Consider the following 20,336-nt stretch of genomic DNA (forward strand, 5'->3'; position numbering starts at 1 on the left):
TACTGACATATATAGCCCATTTCTCATCCGCAAATATATAGTATATGTCAACTAAATCCATCAAATTAGCATTTGTCCAGTAGCATTAGGAAGGGGATTTGCAAAAGAAATATTTTGCTGATTTCGTCCTTTTTTTAATGGCAGATGTGCAAAAATTGTAATGAGATGTAATCAGCATGTTGTATAAGTGGATACCGTTTGTTGGATTCGGCCTATATGAACCAAATGGTAACGTATAGCTCGTACATGAGGAAGAAGGAAACTGGAGAATAACAAACACATGGTCCCTTGATTATTGTGAGTGGCAGCAGATTTTTGTTGTAGAGTCGACACACACACACACACCGTGGAATAAATGGACAAAAACAACACAGTGGAAGAAATTATTATATTATTTTTCCTGAGCTCAAACTGTGCAAATGTGTGGTCGAACAAACAAAAGCAAATGTGTTGCAAATACAGCAGGATGTTGTGCAGTAACTGCTTAGAAAACAACAAAAACTAATCAAAACAAATGCCATGCATTAGTTACAAGTGCCTGGGCCTTGGCGGGCACGCAGGATGTTACAGCCCAACGACTTCTTCATTTAAATTATGACCGGGCAGAACAACAACAACCCAAGACGGGACCTCAACCAAGACAAATCAGGCCAAAGTCCAAGGCTAAACAATTCACAGAATTTCACAACACACTGCTTCAGCGCTTCTCTAACTGCGGTCGCCACGTCGCTGCAGACGCGACGGTTTGATTCTGCTAACATTAGCAATGATCACGGAGAGCTCAATGCTTGAGTCCATGAGATGGACTTTTATTGGGAGCAATTATGAATGCTGCATGAAAAGAAGGTGAAAGTGGGACGCAAGAAATAGCCATGAAAAAAAAGGGGAGACTTGAAGTAAAGCAGGAACATTCCGCACAAATCTAAGGGTAAGCGATTTAGTGCCTTTCAGCCCTTCCTGCTTTGATCACTTTAGAAATGAAGCTGATTAACAGTGGTGGTAGGAGGCACGTGGTGCAGCATTTCCCTCTCCCTGCGCAGCCTATTCTTTGATGTTGTTGTTGTACGTTGCACCGCCCCGTCATTTGAATATCACACAGAGAGGGGGCTCCTCCTCGGCCACTCGCTGCGCCCTTGTTGCCGTGATTAAAGCAGGTGTCGCGCGGGGTTGTGTTTGTTAATGACAGTTTGCATTTAAATAGCTGTCACTCGTCTGTCAAGGGGAGGGGGAGGAGGGCAAAATGTTTGTTTCCGGGCCCTCCGACGTGCTCGGAGCGCATCTCGTTTACATACGCTTAACCTAGCTTTTTGCAAATGAGCTGGCAAACTTCTGCAGGAGTGTGTACCTGTGAAGACGCTCCACTGATGCCGGCAAGCGAGAAAAGTCCAAACTTTCAAAAAGGGAGGGAAAGTGAAAGCTAACCCAGTTGAAAGTGTTGACTTGTTTGTATTTGTTTACAGCATGAAGACCTGAATATATTTTATTTAGCGCACGTTTGTGTTGCACAACACAGTGAATACAGCAAATCTAAAACGAGGGGGCAAGAGAAGAGCTTCATATTTGGAAAAGATGGCAAGATTTGGATTTATCCATCAGTAAAAGCTACACGAGGAAGCGATTGCACCAATTAAGAACTTAATCCGAAGTCAAACCGCAGTATTGTCCTGCTAAAGGCTGTATTATTCAGATAGTAAGATGTTCCTACAAATGCAGGTTCACAACAGACATTTAGAGCAACAAACACTTAATTTCCTGCATTCTGGTGAATTTTATGCAGTCCAATATTTACTTTGAGCTCTTTTTTGGTCTCCACCAACTGTTAAATACCTGCTTAATTCTCCATTATGTTCATGTTGCTCGTGTTGTCATGTTATTATTTCAAACAATTTAAAGCTAAGCATATCTGGTTTTGTTCGTCATTAAAGATGTTGTGTAGAGAATCTTTATATTTGCCACTGTCACACATCTCAGGATTTCACAATAAGTTGGGAAGCCCAAAAGTGTGAGATTTAATGTGCTGGGCTATGTGTCATGTTTCCTATAGTTTTCCTGCATTTTAATACACCATCTGAAAACAGAACCGGGCCCACAGAGACTGCATCATGGCACAGCGTAGCATCCTTTCACAGGAAAGTGACAACCAGGAGGCAAACATGACATTTCCTCAACACTAAAACAGGTGATATTCCTGGGTTGTATATAAAGTGTATTTTACAGGACACAGGGAGGCTCAGATTTCTTTTTTTAAAGAATCCAAAATGTCAACAAAAGATTAAAAAAACAATGCCTTGCTGAGGCATGAACTCTAATCAAGGCACGAATGGTGTCAGACCCGCATGTCAAGAGCAATTGTCTCGTCCTTGAAGAGCAAATTCCTCTTTTCAATAATGGCCCCGCAATTTCACTTCTGGCTGTTTAGCTGCCCTTGATGGGTCAGCGACACACAACCAGTCATTCATTCATTCATGAGCCGCTTTCATCACAACAAAGTTGGTAAAGCAAAAAGGGGGTGGGGGAGGGAATTGCCTTCTGGAAGTAATTAGCCATAATCATGCTGTTCCGTAGCTATTGGTGGCATTAGCTTACCTTTCGCTCTCAATCACTGTTTGTTTATAAGCACCCAAGGGTCTTGGAATTTTTAAATACAAGCACAGGACTGAAACTTCAGAGGTGGCTTCATGGATATGTATGCAACATTGTTCAAGCAACAGAACAGAGGGTCCTGGAAGGGCTTTTGTGCACTTTTAACAACATGCTCGCTAAAAACTTTTTTTGTGTTAATGACAATAATAATAACCTTTTCACGTGTGCTTCATAGCATGTCAGTTAAATAAAAAATCCTGGAGAAATCTGCACCTCAAACCTCCATCAATTGCATTACAAATCTGTATCCAGCATAAATCTAATTCCATTTATTAGCACTGAGAGACCAGGTTGCTCATTACACTCACCTATTGATTGCCTCAACCTGAGAGAGGGGAGATTAGCAGTCAACTTTCAACACCCCAATCGATAATCATCTCCCTAATTGGGTATTAGCACGAAGAAAGTGGACTCACTTGTGACACAAACAAGGAAAGAAACAGCGAAAGATTTTGCATTTTGAGGCAGCTGCGGGTTTTGGCTGTTATTCATCCGAAGCTTGCTCTCGTACTTTTCATTTGAAATTAGGGTGCTATTCGTGTCGAGGATGTGCAGTTCTTGCTGTCTGTGAAATATCATAATCCAGGACTTACTGAATAATGGTACAAATCCCACAGGACGGGGGCTCGTGTTCTCATTAATTTGCATACTTTCTTCTCGAGAGAGTTCTGGTCAGGAAATGTTTGGTAGACATTTCCTGGATATACTGGCCAATTCTGGAACAAAAACAGAGATGGAGTTACAAGGCCGTCCATGCCGTGAGCCGGAGCCGATGGAAGGGGAGCCGCAGCACCCCTTCCCCACCCCTTCCCCACCCCTTCCCCTCTATCGGCCCATCCGGTTCCCGGAGGACCGCTGGTAAACACTGCATGTCAACCCGGAGGCCAATTAGCCTGCAAGAGCAGCGTAGTGAGAGGCCTGCTGGAGAGGGGAGGGGGACTTAATTCAAAGTGCAGACTCTGTGAGAGTTCAGCTATCCTAATCGCTAAAAGAGCTCCAGTCCCAGGAGCACCATTCAGGCTTTCAAGAAAAATAAAGGAGTTTATTGTTTGCAAAAAAAACAACAGCCCCAAAACGGGTGAAATAATGCTCCATGGTGATTTTATATAATCATGTGGTGTTCTAAAATAACAAGCAAGAGAGAGGTAGGCAGGTCCACCTACAAACTGATCGTCTGGCCACAAGTTAGCGCACATTGTGGTTTTGCAATTTCGGCCATGTTTTGAGAGATGGAATTTTATCTCCAGTTTGGTTCAGCGTCCATCGCGACAACGGTTGAGGTCCGTTAACTGTAATGGCGTGGAAAGTGTGAGAAGCGGAGGTTAAAGGGAGAGCATGTGCGTTACAAAAACTGTTAATTAGAATCACACAGTATCCAAGCAACAGCACCAGGGCACCAAGTTAAATTAGCTGTTTAGTGGGGCACCATCCTGCTTGTGCTGGCTCTCCAGTTCACCTCTGCCCTGGACACTTACTCCGTACCCATCATGTTTTACTGCCAAATACTGAAAGCGTGAGAGCAAGATGTGTTGCGTGGGCGATGAACGTGGTTGTGTGTGAACAGCTCTGAAAGATATGACAACAGTTTGTTATTTAATTATTTGTTTCTCAATAAGTTTATCCCCCCCCCCCCCCCCCTTATCAGAAGACGTGCGGCTGGAAAAACACATCAGAGCCAAAAATAAAAAAAAAACACAATGTTCAGGAAAATACAGGATTTAAGAGAAAGAATTTGACACATGCAATTATTTGAACTTGCACAGCAGAGATCAGATCAGGAACCAGAATGTAGCTTCGAGCAGATAGCGGATCAGAAATTTCTCAATTCTGTGAGATCCATATCAATTCTTATTCAAGAGCTACTTAAAACCTTACCCAGGGGTGTCAAACATACGGCCCGCGGGCCGGATCCGGCCCGCCACGTCATTTTATGTGGCCCGCGAATCCGCCAGAGAAAAAAAAAAAAAAAAAAAAATTTTTTTTTATTTTTTACAAAAATTTAAAGTTAGATGTGAAAAGTGATGAGATGGCATGTTGTCTGTGTGCCGACATTAAAACTATCACAACAGGTGGACAGGAGATGCAACAGCCCATAAAGAGGATTTCCAACAAGTTTCTCAACATGCGTACTTCTCTGTACTGAAACGTCATCAGTCTCAGCCCAAGTACTGTTCCAATTCAAAGTTCACATCGAGCCAAGCACGGTCCTAATGCCCGGATGTGGCTCGCTCTGCCCATTTTACCCGGGATGCATCGGAGGTGACTTGTCTGTACTTGGGAGAGCCAAATATCCCAGAATGCATTTTGCACCAGCAACAGGAAACAATGGCGGAGGAGAAATCACACAACTGGAAGTACGTGTTGTGGAAGTCACAGATATCCCGGGAAACTAAACTAACTATGTTAGGAGTACCGTAGTTACATTTACAACCGGCCCTTTGAGGGCGACCGTGATGCTGATGTGGCCCCAGAGTGAAAATGAGTTTGACACCCCTGCCTTACACGCATAAAAAACGACCCTACTTAAGACACTTAAAATTGTGAATAAGTAATAATCGTATATATGCTATGTAAGTGCTTTGTTTTATAGTAACTGTGTACATTGTAAGTACACTATATAGTCATATACGTACACAATCACATTTGCATATTTGCACTTTAAGGCATTTTATATTTTACATTTGTATATATTTAAAAATTGCACAGCCCACCATCTGTACACTGGTCCAATGCACACATTTTAATACGTATATTACGTAGATGACATACATTTATTTATTTTATTTGACCATATCTCAGTTAATAAAGTAATCCTCCTTTTTGCCCTTACTCTAAATAGTATTATTTATTGCACACCAACCTCCACCCTGCATTTAACTGCACGTATTGCGCGAGCATGTGACAAATAAAACCTGTGAATCATGAATCATTTGTGCTTCGACAGGAACAGACTCACGAGTTGCAAAGAAGGGAAACCTTAGTGGCACTAGAACACGATATTTAACACAAACGTGTGCTTCCAACTTCGCCGCAACAGTTCGGGAACGGACCTTTCTTGTTGCAACGAGACGGCCGGAATGCACCGACGTGGGCCCATAAAGAAGTTGTTTTCCCCCAATTATGTGTAGCAGAACTCAACTGGCCTGCACAGAGCCCTGACCGCAACCCCATCAAACACGTCTGTGATGAACTGGAACGCGGCACCTTATCGCCCACCTTCAACCTCCGCGGACAACCTCACTAATGCTCTTACCGCTGAATGGGAGTATATCCCTGCAGCCAGGTTACGAAATAGTGATAGTGAAGGCTGTTATAGCAGCAGATTACTGCAAATGGATTTGGAATAAGATGTTCCACAATCGTAAATGGGCGAATGTTGTCCGCATAATGTTGGCCTTAGGACAGGATGAACTGGTGGGGTGCACACGTTATTGACGTATATTGGAACTGTTATTCTGGTCTTTAGTTCATTTGTCGTTTTGCTCCTTTCTAGCCCTGCGTTATATCCTGTAATTATGTCGTTCCCCTCTCTCATTCTATAGCGTGCTCATCCGAATCGAGGATCTAAAGGACAGAAGGCATACGGATTGCAAAGCCCTCTGTGAGCAAGTTTTGAGTCCGAGCTGTAAAAGTAAAGTCAACTGCACTGGAATTGATTTGACGACCCACTGTGTCAAGTGAGAACTCGGAGGCTCCGGCTCTTATTCTCACCTCCAGCACTGTCCTGATGTGTTGCTCGATGTCATTATACCAAAAGTTTCGGGCAGCTCTTCAAACACACTCAAACGCTGCTGAGAGGATCCATCCAGTGTAACATTTTCCTTTTTTGTTATCTCCCGTGTCACGACAGTTGATTGTGGACTTTCTGCTCGACACAGGCCATAAACCTTCACAGACACGGGCAGCCTAACAAGACTCAAGCATGTCTGCTCCGAGACGCCGAAACAGTGGCTCCTCTCTCTCCCTCTCTGTCTGTCTGCTTCAGAAAATGAGAGGAGCTTCTCAAAAGAAATGCGACCATAACAGCAGCCTGGTTGTCCCCAAGGATACTGAGCTAGCACGGCCTGCCAGTCTATCACACAGGAGCACAGCGCTTTTGTGACAAACTGGCAGACTAACATCTTTCATTCCTGTAGCTCCTCTGTGCTCTTCTTTTTCTTCAAAGACAATCCTCACAATAACCTCGGCGGTGAGAGCACCACTGCACAGCGCTCCCCGTTGCTTCTCCGTTGATTCGGTGCAAGCGCGCTGGTGGATATCAGCGCTCGAACACTCCACATTCATTTAGGAAATGAGTGGAGAATACAGCAGAGAGCTGTCAAGGCATCACAAAAGGTCAGAGTACAGATATGTTTTTTTTTTTAATCGTGCATGCGTGCAACACTGAGGAACCACAAATATCCCCTCCGACTCCCACAGCGTTTGCTTGCAGCAGAGAAAAAGTCATGCTTTGTCAAAGTTTTCCAGAGGATGGACTCTCTCACGCAAGCTCCATTTTAACAGGGCCATCCTTAAACCCTTCAGAGGCCGTATCCATTACAGCATCCATGAGGTGGGTAAGAGGCAGAGAGCATGGAGGGGCTGCTTCGCTGCACACCACACACAACCTCTCTTTGCACTCTTAACAGGCAATTGTTAAATTCACACTCGTATCAGTCTTCTTCACAATTTAGAGCCCTGTCAGGTATCTCCTTGTGGACAAAACGTCCCCGCAGTCGCTGATGTCTCGGAATGAAATAGCAAAGTAATTCTGCAGTCTGATGGCGTCGCTTTCCATTTTTCTTGTTCTTTTTACACAGCGGCCTTAAAGATTCATGAGGGGACTTGCGTTCAAACAAGCTTAATATCCATCCTGTTTCATACTAGTAACAACACAGCCTGGCAGAGGGAAGTGAATCATAGTGCCCCAGTGACTTGGAAGTGCCCAGATATGCAAATGCAAGAGTTGGTGCGATAGATTATTCAAATGCTTCGACGCTTTGCCTTTGGGGTAGCCCCCGCTGCCCGGCCGTGGTCACTCCCCGTGCCTAATGACACCCTTCTCTCCGGATTCGGGAGGAGAGTGCTGACTGTTTCCAGTCACACGGGTGACACGGTCTAGCCGGAGGCCTTGCCGGCCACCCACACAAGATCTGAATGGATGAGTGGCTGCTTGACATCCGTTTTTGAGAATTTCACAAGACGTCTAGCTTTTTTGGAGATAAAGAAAATCGAGCTCAAACTCATTTTGGAATTTTATAAGACGCTTCAGGTTTGCCACCAAGTGCTGTGTTGTTTGTCATAAGCCAAACAGAGGATGTGGTTTAAATAATGAAGCTCAAATCCATTTGCAGCCCTTACTAATGCATCATCATGTTTATTACTCCCAGAAACGTCTCGGGATGTTGACGGGAGGTTACAAACTCTTGATTGTATTAAACGTAAGGGTCTAAGCGCTTGACAAGTTGAGAAATTAGCTTATCCGCTTTCTCCACGAGAGTAAGACTGAACCGGCAGCGGGTTAGCCTAGCTTAGCGCAAAGACTGGAAACGGGGAAACAGCTAGCTTTGCTCCGACCGAAAGAAAAAGAAAACTCTTTCCGGTAGCGTTTAAGCTCACAAAGCAATACATGTTATCTCTTTTGTTTAATCAGTACATAAAACTCAGTGTAGAAGCGACAACTCGCCAATTCAGGGTGAAATATGTGCCGGATTATTGCTTGACTGGGACCACAAACCAGCCTCAGGGTCTGTCAATGTCTAGGTGGTTTGCTCAAGTTGCCATTTCCAACTACTCAGAGTCTCACGCTGGACTTTTCAGTCATTTATACATTTATTTTAGCTATTTCAAGAATTTAATCCAAAAGGTTTAGCTTACCGTTTCAGCCGTTTAGTCCTATCCATTATCTTTCTATGCATGTCCACTATCTTTCTATGCATGTCCACTATCTGTACCTCACTTTAATTAACTACAGTAACAGTTAACAGTAGACCTATTTTTCATGCAGTCCTAATGTCATGTCATGTTCAAGCATGACAGCCGACTCAAAATGTGGATATCTTCTTTATCAAATTGTAATTTCTTTTTTTTTTATTAAATAAGATGTATCAGGCTTGGCTACACAGACAAAACTTACAGTTGCAACAATGTCGTTCCATATCGGCAGATGTCTCCTTTAACTCTCCAATTAAGAGTTTGAAACTTTCATGAGATCTACCACTCCTGTCAATTCAAAGTGCCAAAGTGCAAGGTGAGGCTGCTACATGCTGCATGGCTATTTGTCAAATGAGTGACTAACAGGAAAAAACTTCCCCCTCTGCAGTTTGATCCATCTGCCACCGGTCTGAGGCTGTAACTGCTAATTACTAACGCCGACACGAGCACCAGGCGAGGATATTGATTCCTCGTCCTCACGTCGCAAACATGTTGAATGACACCGAGAAACCAGTGGCGATAGACCGTAGCATTGCAGGGCGTCGCGCTGGAGGAGGGTAATCTACTGGGACTGTGTGTATACACATGCACACGCTGCTGCACTCAACACTCCAAAACGACTTAGGACTGTAACACATGAGGACAGGTGGCAAGTGGTTATTGCGAAGGAAATGTGCACACTCAGACGAAAAGTACAGCGTCAGCAGATGTAATTAAATCTCCGGTATTAAAAAAAAAGCAAAGATAAAGTGTGTGTTTAGCAGATCGATAATGATGGACAGAGAAGACAGAGGAGATTAATCGAGAAAATAGAGCACTTAGGCAAACAATTACCATGTGAGGGAAACCTCAAAGCGACAAAGAATCCGTTAAAATAAATGTAAGAAAGGCTCCCAGCGCTATTACTTAGGATTATCACTATTGATTTTGTCTATATCGCTGTGTGAGTGTGCTGTTAATATCTCCATTGATTTCCCACTTTTGAGCAGCTTTTGATCGACACCACTCGCACGCTGCATCTCACAAAACTCTCACTTCAAGATTCCATCACAGTGTCCGGACCGTTCCCTCATTTCCTTCAAGGATTGTTCAGAGCGTCGACGTCGACCCGCTCCAGATGGAAAGCAGAAGTTCAGCAACATGCTTTTGCTGAAATGTGTCTCAACTTGGGTTGTTCTTTTTCTTCCCATGAGCGTGATACAGTAGCGCATCAAAAACAACCGGGACTGGGAGCCCCCGAGTCAATATGGCTGACAGCCAGGACAAGCTAATTCCTTTGGCTTTGGTTCAGATGTTTTGCATGACATGACTTTAACTGACAAAACGCAGTGAGGAAAAGAAAATAGAAGCAGAACAGATAGAAGCAGGAATGGAAGTAGAGCTTATTGTGTGTAATAATCCCTTCAAATCACCAGAAGGGTACTTTGTATTCCTGGCTGCTATTGTATCGTGCACTTACAGCAACCGCAGGCCTCTTATTATCTAATGATGACAGCTAATGCTAACTAGCACAAATGAACAGGTTCCTGCCTTTTTTTCCGTTTTGATTACGGTTATTGTTGTTTACCGTGGTTTTTATTTGCCGGACCCACAGGATTCGCAGACTCCATCTTCGGCAGCCTGCTTTGTGCCTGGCTCTATTGAAGCAGAAACGATGGACTCTTAGTGGATATCTGGAGGGCTCTTGTGCTTCTGATGGCCCCGTGTTCAATTCCATTACACTTACTGACACACTTAGACGTTAACTGTATGAAATCGGGCATTCAGGCGGCAATGCTATCTCGGACCGTTTCTTCGCTCTCTTAAAACTCCCAGCACTATTGATTCCAGAGTATAACATATACTCGAGATATGTCAGAAGTCGAGAGCCTGACATCACTGCTGCACTTACTTTCTGTTCTTGTCGTGCGAATCAGAGCCGGCCTGGAGTCGCCTCCACATTTCAGCTCTCCTAAGTTTTAACAGCAACTTCTTGGTCTTGCTCCACCCACTGTTTCTAAATCCCCCCCCCCCCATCTATAGACACATCTGCACATTTCCCTTTGTGAAGGCACTTAAACGGAAAATGATGGAGGATCTGTCAACCCGGTGCCTCTTCTCTTGTCACGATGATGCATGCAGTGGCAGCACCGGTGCATAAAGAGCAGAGTTGAAACGCTCGGTCGCTCAATCAATTAGTTGATCGGCAAATTACTATTCGTCAGCTACATCAACACAATTGATTTAAGATATATGACGAGCAACAACGCCATACTTTTGATTGACGCCGCCTCTCAAATGTTAGCGTTTGCTACTTACAATCATCTTAAATTATAATAAAATCAATATCTTTGGGTTTTGGACTGTTGGTTAGACAAGACAAGAGGATATAACAAAATACACAAAATATCCAACATGCAACATAATATACTTCTATTGACGACATCGTCACTACAGCTTGTGTTATGGTGCTGGCAACACATGGCGAAGGACCATAGTCTGGTTTTATCTTTAACAAACAGTCTGCACTGATTGGTAACACAATGAGTTTATCAGCAACCAACCAAAACCAATCTTTCCCCAACATTAACCCAAAGGTGTCTGTTGTCTAATTAACTACAGACAGGATATCAAGTGCAGGCCTTATACACCACAACCTCCCCCGTGTAAAGATTCATCAATATTGACGGACATCATCATTTGCAGCCCTAACATAGAGGCACATTCCAGCTTTATCCATAGAAAGCTCCGCTGCTCTGCTCTCCTCACTTTGGCCTCTGCCACAGAAGCGTTCAGGCCGATGCAGCATCCTCAAAAACTCTAGGAACCGAGTCCGCTTAAATGTATTAATATTAGAGTAGTCCCACACCATCACCTCTCCGCACCTCTGTTCCAACTTAAACTGCTACAGCTCTGCAGGCATGTGCAGGATTTTGATTGAATCCGACAGGACCTGAAAATCAGCTGATGACACGAGTCTCGCCGACTAACGGCAGCTTCAGCCGGGCAATCAAAGCACCAATAAATTACCCACTCAGCTTAATTTGGTGGAGATTGTGCCTGTTACAGTATTTGGCCAAGGACAATTGACTATTGATTTTTAGCCGGACTCGGTTGACGACTGAGAGAAAAGTTCCAACGAGTGAGAAAATGATTGGAATAATAAAGCGAACATGACAATGGGAGTTGAACGTAACCGCCATGAAGCGATTTATCGATCGACGTTAACCGTGGTTTATGGTCCCATTTCATTAAGTCTGTCAGTGTCTAGTTTCTATTCGATGTGTTCAGACTTTTTGTGCGTGTGGGCATTTGTAAACATCTTGGATTGGTGTTAGACGGGTGGCTGGGGTCAGGCGCCCATTTACACACTGCTCTTTAGTTGCTTTAACACCTGCTGTTTTTATTTGTGTGCTAAGCAGCTCTCAATTAGCCGTTGGGAACCTGTAGCTCTGCAAACTCACCAGATGTAAATGCTGGTTAGACCATGTTAATGGTCTTGAATAGCCGTTAAAGGGTTCAATGTATCACGCTTCCATATTTAAACTGACTTACTCTGTACATGGTACTAATTTAGGCTGGCTGGCACTTTAACATTCTTTTTCTATTGGTTAGGTGCAAAGACTACAGTTTTACATTATGCAAATGTAGCATTTTACTTCAACCCTTCCATCTATTATTTAGTGTTTAAGACAGTGGAGCAACAACTACTTTGGACATTAGAAAATAACGATTTACAATTTGAAATATTGTGCTATTTCACATAATCAGACATACCTATTCTCCCTAACTTTCTGTCATAACATGACTGCTCAATCCCTCCTCCCCCAATAACACACGCAACAATAAACGTGCTCTCTGACAATCTGACAGTTAACGTCAGCTGTTTTTCTCAGGAGACCCACTCCACGTGAAAGTGCGATTATTGTGACACGCGGTGGCTTTTTATCCAAACGACAGACTTTCAAATGTGCGCTGTAGAAGTTACTCCGCATTGTTTGTTGTCACTTACTGTCCTCTCTTTAAAGAGGTGGTTAACGTCTGTCAGCTGTCGCGCAAACGACGACAACAGCGCTTAACAGCCAATCAAGTTGCAGCTGGGTTTACAGGCAATCTGCGTTTGAGCATGCGCACTGGTGTTTTCCTGACCTTAAATTGTAGATAGTGATGAATAGCAGCAGTAACAGAGGATTTTTATGTCATGCATTAATCCAGAATATTAATTTTTTAATTATTCAGTACCACTTAGCCCACACTTTTTCTGCTTCCACCAGGTGGAGCTGTGTCCACACATAGGCTTTATTAATATATTTGTCAGCGATTGTCACTTCTTCAATGAGGCATCCATAACTGGTGGGAATGAACACTTAATTAATGCTCGATAACAATCATGTTTAATGTTAAACCGATTGTTAAAATGTGTTATACAAGATGTGTTAACTGCGTCTTAATATGTTTAAAAACTCACGAAGAGATGTTGAGCTTGAGGTTTCATTCTTGTCCTCAGAAATTGTAACTAAAATGTGGTGTATTGCAAATCATGTCTTCATTCCACATTGCTTCTAAATATGCAATCGGTTGCAATGATGAACGCAATATCCTACATATGTAAATTACTTCTAAGAGAATATAATTTAGTGGGACAAATAAAACCATCGGATTCATTTGAAGAAGCCATTTGGTGTTGTGAAATTACAAGTCTCATCTAATTTCCCTTTGCATGCCATACTCCTAGAAAGACTAAAAATCTGGGTGGGACTCTCTGGCACAGCACTTAACTGGTTTGAATCCTACTTGAAGGGCCGAGAATACTTTGTGTCTGTGGCTCATTACACATCGGAGCTGACTAAAATGACATGTGGTGTTCCCCAAGGTTCAATACTGGGGCCTCTTCTGTTCAACATCTACATGCTTCCACTAGCTCAGATTATGGAAAACAACAAAGTGTGTTATCATAATTATGCAGACGACACACAAATCTATATAACTATGTCACCAGGGGACTATAATCCCATACAAGGGCTGGGTAACTGCATTCAACAAATCAACAACTGGATGTGCCAGAAAAGCAGCGTTCAGTTTTTCTGCTCCACATATCTGGAACAAAGTCCCAGAAAGCTGCAGGTCTGCTGAGACCCTCAGCTCATTTAAATCAAGATTGAAGACTTTTCTGTTTTCTGCTGCCTTTAATTGAACCACATTCAATTAATATATTCATCAATTTCCTGCATTTCTGCATTTTACTACTGCATTTTATTTCTTGCACTGTTTTTTAATGTTTTAATGAATGTTCTTAATTGTTTTTAAATCTCCTTTTCTGTTGCCTTATGTTTTGATGCTTTTAATGGTTTTATGTGAAGCACTTTGAATTACCTTGTTGTTGAAATGTGCTATACAAATAAACTTGCCTTGCCTTGCCTTGCCTTGCATCCCTTCACAATAAAATGATTCAGAGGTTGTAAGATACTTGAATTACTCTAATTGTTACACGTTATATTACTTATTTAACGAGTAAACAAATTCACTTCATGAGATTGCATCCATTTAGCCGACACAATGCATCAAATATTAGTCAACTCAACTCCGCTATTTAATCATCAATCGTTCAAATGTGCTTGGATTGAAAAAAATGTCCAGGATGAGGAAAACACTGTTAGTTTCGAGTTAATGTGCTGAATGGACTTTTATGGCCGTGTGTGTGTGTGTGTGGTCCTCTGACCTCCGTGGCATTTACTGCTGTATTGTCCTACAAGGCAAATTCCAGCCATTTGGTACCCAAGTTCAGGCAAATGTTAAGATGTACTGTATTTGCAACTATAGTATCTGGCCCCCGCTCTACTGCAACACATCATTTCACCCCATTCCCCTTACATGACAGTAAAAAAAAAGAGCTCCATATTTCACATCTGATGCTCAAAGTACTGCGGAATTATATGTTTTGCCGTTTGAAAGGCAGACAAACAACATCACTATTAGAACATCACACACATCACGCACCAGATGTATAGTAGCATAATTATACAAAGAAATTGTCGTTATTTATGTTTCAAAGGCCCCAGTTCAAACACTCCTCACCCCCCCCCCCCCCCCCCCCCCCCCAACCTCCTGCTGTTATTGCTGCTGCTGTTGTTGTTCCTGCTGTTTGTGTTGCTGCTGCTGCAGCTCCATTCGCCTTCACTGTTAGTTTTTCGCTCTCTGCTTGCTCATCCACCTTTGCATTCTCCATGTACGACCGATCTCATGGCCATCTGTTCATTTGCAGATCGGGGGAAAAAAACAAGAGCAGAAAAGAGAAAAGGGGCCTCATCTCTTGGGTGGGGTCGTCTTTTTTCCTCACTGTTTGGCTCGAAGAGGTGTTAATGAAGCACGAGGGGACTTCAGAGCAGGCTGTCGTACAGTCCACAACATATACTGATAATAATTCAAATAAATATTAAGTCCCACCACCAATGTGAAATGACAGCATCTAAGGATCCCATCTAATTGCTGATGCATTACTGGCCTCTAGTGGTGATGGGTAATATGAGTGTAATAAATAGAGTAAACAGAAATAATGCTATAGTAGAGGCTTTCGGGCAATACGGAGATGTGCACTGTGAGTTATTTATATGACACTTGACAGGTCCAGTGTTTATAAAGTCACTTCAGCATTGACTTAACTCAGCGCTAAAGACTGTTGCCTCTAATGAGAGTAATCACCCCGGCAGAAATCATCTCATTCCCATCAGATAATTACACATTGGCGTCACCGCAGACTGAGGGAGGAAAGATGCATTCAGTGATTGGAAACCCGGTCAAAATAACCATCAGACTCAGAGCAGCTCCTCCTGCAATCTATCCAGTTCCAAATTGGGCAAAAATGAAAACAATGCAGGTCTGCAAACATGCACAGTTTATTTCTGATGTATTTCAAATGCGCATATACTTGGGAAGCTGCAGACAAGAGCTATTTGTGCAAATTACAATGAGCTGGTGTACAAGTGACAGCTGTTTCACTTCAATATGTTTGATCACAGAACATAAGAAATCACATGTAACCTTGAGGTCACTTGACTTGCTGACTGAATTGAAATGATTTCCTTTCGTGTAAAAAAAAAAAAACAGTGCAGCCAATGAAACACACCCAGTATGCAAATAAAAAAAAAATCCCTTTATTCAGGACGTACATCGATAGACTGTGCTTGTTCCTCTTGCACTCATTTTAAAAAGCATTTGGATATTCTCATTTCTTCTGCCCCGGAGCGTCGTCCCTCTCCACCGGGAATATTTCAATTTCCTTGATGATCCTCTGAGCGATAACGTCGTTGTTTGCTGACATCATCCTACGAGACATCAAATCGAAGGGTCCCCCTGAACAGTCAAACAAAGTCTTTATTAAGAGGGCTTTCACCGAAAAGCAAATCCTGCTTTTCGTACTTAAGTTTGTAGTTTATTGTGGTCACATTTGAAAGCATTACGCACCATCAACATCCATCACTATTCCTCCGGCTTCCCTGACGATAACCACTCCAGCAGCAATGTCCCAGAGGTGGATCCCGATCTCAAAGAAGGCCTCCACCGCCCCCGAAGCCACCAGACACATGTTAGTAGCAGCTGTCCCGGACCCCCGGAGCCTGTCAGGACAACACCAGTTTGAGTTGAGTGAGTAAGTAAGCTACACTGCCCTATAAGGCGGCGAACAGTATGCTAAATGGGGGGGAAAACTGTGTAACACAAAGAGAAGTTTGCAGTTCCATTCCAATATAATGATGGAGAAACAAAAGGCATGTGAAGACCACTCACCCATGCACGGGGATGCAGAGGATCTTCTGCATGGTGGAGAAGATCTTGGTTACTTTTTCTACCCTCCTGTCAGTTCCGTGCTCCGAGATGATGATGGACTTGTGGATATCTGCAACGACAGCACGGCGAAGCAGTTATTGTTATGTATAATTACAGGTCTGACAGTGACTGTAAAGGTGCACACACACACACAAACCAGTCTAAAGTCCTCCAGATTGAATGTGTATAACCTTTTTTTTAATGATTCCTTTTGAATATTTTACGATGTTCTGATGGTCCTTGATGTGAAAGTGCTGATTGTGTATGGGGACGTTTCCAGATGGTTCATTTTAAAAGCACAGCAAAGGATGGCACACGTTTATCTTCGATGCAGAGCTCCATTTGTGTTGTTTCCGACTTTCTGTCATTCTCAAATATGCGAGACAGAAATACGAGAGTGGTACCTTTGACATCGGACACCTGAATCTGCTCATCGTCGCAGAAAGCTCCCTTCCCCTTTCTTGCTTTGTACATTTTGTCTTCCAAGCAGCTGTACACCACACCAAACTCCAGCTGAAAACAAAGGGTCATTCTTTCAGCTTTTCACAGACCAAGTATGGACAAAATACTTTCATGATGACCGTTGCTAGATGGGACTTACCTCCTTATTGACAGCAAACGCAATAGACACAGCCACGAACGGGAATCTGTAGAGAAGTATGTGCATCAGATCAGAGAGTGCGATTGCACAACAGGAAAACGCTTCTTGTGTCTATTAATAGGGATTCTAATAGGAGGAGGTTTTGGGAAATAAGGCTATTCGTTTCCTTTCAGAGATGAGAACATCGATCCTAGCCTACTGTTAAAGAATTCATTTCTGTTCTAGAAAGATGAAAGTGGAGCAAGTTAGCCTGGCTAGCAGTCTCCCCCCTACTCCCGTCTTTATGTTTGTTTGTTTGCTTGTTTGCCAGCAGGATGACGGAAGAAGAACTGGCCCGATTCTCATGAAACTTGGTGGAAGGGTGTAGCATTTTCACTTTCATTAACGTTGCCCGACAGGGCTTGGCAGAGGTCTGCGCTCTCAGACTGCCCCTCTGATTAAACACTGTGAATATTTGCTGCTATGTAATAAACCTTATAGGTGATTTCAGGACCAACTACACTTCTAATGCTTCTTGTAATCGTACAGCGGTTGAGCTCAAACTGCTCCCATACTGGCGCTTTGTCTGAACCCTTGGTGTCAGCTTAGCAAACATGTGGTTAACGTTGAGGATTCAAACCAAACACACTTTAGGGCAACAAAACCACTTGGTTGGTTTCGGAAAAACATTATGGTTGAGCTAAAAACAACTAAAACATAAACAACATAACATAACGCTCTGATTTTGGCGGTGAAGATGAGCCGCTCCACAGTCAGACATAAAGGGCTCATTCTAAGCTCATGAAAACACAACAACTCTTAGTGGTCATAAGTATATAAGTAGAAGTGGTACAGGTGGTCATACGCTTTTGAAAACGTAGTTATGAATATTTACAAATTGTCAACACGCACACACACATCTGGCGTCTTACCCATGAACAAAGTTGGTGGTGCCGTCGACCGGGTCTATGATCCACGTAGGTTTATCGGTTAAGATCACCGGCTCCCCCGTTGAGACGGACTCTTCTCCAATGAAACTGCAGCACAGACAAATATCAAGATGTGGAACAAACGGTGCAAAGATTAATTTACAGGTGTGTGTGTGTGTGTGGGTGTATGACTCACCAGTGTGTGACATCTCCAAATCCTTCTTTCAGAGAGCCGATGATGATTTTCTCCACCCTCTCGTCAGTCTTGGTGACCAGGTCTACAGTGGAGCTCTTTGTCTGGACCTTTATTTCTTCCTCCCCGGCTTTCCTAATTACCTAAACAAAGGGCCAATCATTGGCACAATTTAGGGATCATGTGGATCCAGTAGGGCGTAGTTCAATATCTTCCTAAATATTCAAGCCAATGTTGCAAACAGCAGAGAAGAACTACAGTCACAGATGGCTCGTACGTACCGCTCCAGCCGCTCTCGCAACTTGAACAGCGAAGTCATATTCGTTCTGCCACGGGTCCGCCATTGAGAGTGTACGGGGGTGCTTTAGTGAGGAGAGCCTGTAAAGTGAACACAGCTTGTAAAAGTGCAGCTATGACTCATAAATGCATAGAAGTGTCATTTATCCTTCATTAGAAACTCAATCAACTTGAATAAATACAAAGGTGTTAGAGGCTGTAAAAAAAAGAAAGAAGTTATTAGCAAGTTGTAAAATGTGTCAACGCCCGTCTCTGAGGACCCACAATGCAATACTTCTCATCCTGCATGCTTAGCACACAACTCTTACAATAGAGTGAGTTATGCAACACTTCTTAGTATCTTACAGTCCTGCATTGTATTAAATCACCACCAGGGGGCGCATGTTTTAGATTTTAAAATGTAAAGAAGCGTTGGTTCGGTTTAAAAGAAATGGGGTGGGACGAAAAAGGTTCTCCGGTGAACGAACAGAAAGGAAACGCATGTGAATGCCGAGTCCTGCATTATATATTTAAAAGGCAATGCTTTATTTAGAAATTTGCCATGTCATGCGTTAAAGATTAGTGGCAGTCTCAATGGTGGAAGTAAAAGTCCTAACACTGCTAAGTATAAAGTATAAAGTAGTCATTGTGCAGTAAAATGTTCCCTGTCAGTGTTTTATATATGATGTTTCAGACAAGTAGAAAGTTAGATATTGGTCCTTAAGATGTAGTGGGGTAGAAGTGTAGAGTTGCATAAAATGAGAAATATTTTACTTAAGAACAAATCTGAGATACTTGTACTTTAGAGTACTTGAGTATTTCCCATCTACGCATCTTTTTACTGCTACTCCACTGCATCTCAGAGGCAAATATTGTACTTTTTACTGCACTACATTTCAGATTACACACACACACACACACACACACACACACAGATATCATCCATTCACTGTTACAAAAGGACAGCTTACCTTGTGAAAACAGATGGACAAGCTGCCAGAGGAAGCTCCAGGATGCTAGTGCACCTTCTTTTGAGAAACTTAGCCTCAAGTTCCTTTTTTTGGAGCGATTAAGCAACTTTTTTTAACTGGCATGACAGTATGGGAAAAGTACTAGCACCGCCCTCCTGTGTTTCTTCATAGCAACCCAAAGGAAGAAGCAGACAATGAATGCAGACCTGCAACAACATGAGGGCATCAATGTAAGCAAGCGGAACATTTTGTCTTGGGAATTTCAGGACGGCACACCCTGCTGTGTGCTTTTGTGTGTCACATACACTGTTAGCCCGAACTAGTTGACTTTACTAGAAAACCGCGTGGAAGCCCGTTGCCTCAAACCATTTCAGTTTTTACAAATGGAGGAATTAAACAGATCTAGTTGTGTTAACATAGAACCTTAATGAATGCAGCAGACAAATTTAAGTCCACATTAGTAATCTTTACTAAAAATCATTCGTTCACTTGAATTATTTCTTTTCTTTAGTGTAAGTTTAATGAAATAACAATTTTAAGTTCAACATACATAAGCATATATAAACAAATCACTAATATAACATTATTTATTGCTACTTAAGACCATTAGTTTATTTAAGTAATGTCTTTACTTTTAATTGTTTCAATTGTTAACAATCATTCCACATGATTCAGCTTTTTGATATCTTTTAAACTTTTTGAACTGCAGCAATTTAACTTTTATGATTTTTCAGCCCTTTTCTGACTTTATAATGGGTGTGTATTGCACAGCTTAGAGTGCGTGATGTCACCGCTAGAGTGAAGAGCAGCTTGAGATTCCTGTGGAAAAAACATTTGTGTTTTGCCACTGTGTCCACAATCTTCACTCTTCATGCATAATTTCTGGATGTAGAAGTAGCTAATATTGTCCTTGTCGTAGAAAAATTACTGTGGAATCCCACATATTTCCACATTTGACACAGAAGCCGTTAATTGAGAGGAAAACCAACTTTCTGCTCCATAGAGACCAATGTTAAATTTTGCTTCAAAAA

At 42.6% G+C, this 20,336-nt stretch overlaps 1 protein-coding gene across 1 annotated transcript; it reads right to left on the minus strand.

Moving 5' to 3' along the window:
* Nucleotides 1-15,406: 15,406 nt before the first annotated feature.
* LOC306794256 (inositol monophosphatase 1-like) lies at nt 15,407-19,443 on the minus strand. Its single transcript, XM_079292290.1, has 9 exons — nt 19,306-19,443; nt 18,340-18,436; nt 18,062-18,201; nt 17,869-17,973; nt 16,958-17,003; nt 16,761-16,869; nt 16,318-16,426; nt 15,997-16,148; nt 15,407-15,885 (listed from the first exon to the last, which is right to left on the minus strand). Exons 2-9 carry the CDS (start codon nt 18,400-18,402, stop codon nt 15,758-15,760), a joined length of 852 nt encoding a protein of 283 aa, XP_079148416.1. The 5' UTR covers nt 18,403-18,436; nt 19,306-19,443; the 3' UTR covers nt 15,407-15,757.
* Nucleotides 19,444-20,336: the final 893 nt, after the last annotated feature.

This window comes from Melanostigma gelatinosum (assembly GCF_949748355.1).
Source record: "Melanostigma gelatinosum genome assembly, chromosome: 20".
Classification (NCBI taxonomy): domain Eukaryota; kingdom Metazoa; phylum Chordata; class Actinopteri; order Perciformes; family Zoarcidae; genus Melanostigma; species Melanostigma gelatinosum.

Bases quoted from the DNA above. Each gene is read 5' to 3' on its own strand.
- LOC306794256 (XM_079292290.1), bottom strand. From the start codon at position 18,402: ATGGCGGACCCGTGGCAGAACGAATATGACTTCGCTGTTCAAGTTGCG. The intron at 17,974-18,061 runs GTGAGTCATACA...TCTGTGCTGCAG, and splicing joins TTTGGAGATGTCACACACTG to TTTCATTGGAGAAGAGTCCG. The intron at 15,886-15,996 runs GTGCGTAATGCT...TTGACTGTTCAG, and splicing joins AATAGTGATGGATGTTGATG to GGGGACCCTTCGATTTGATG.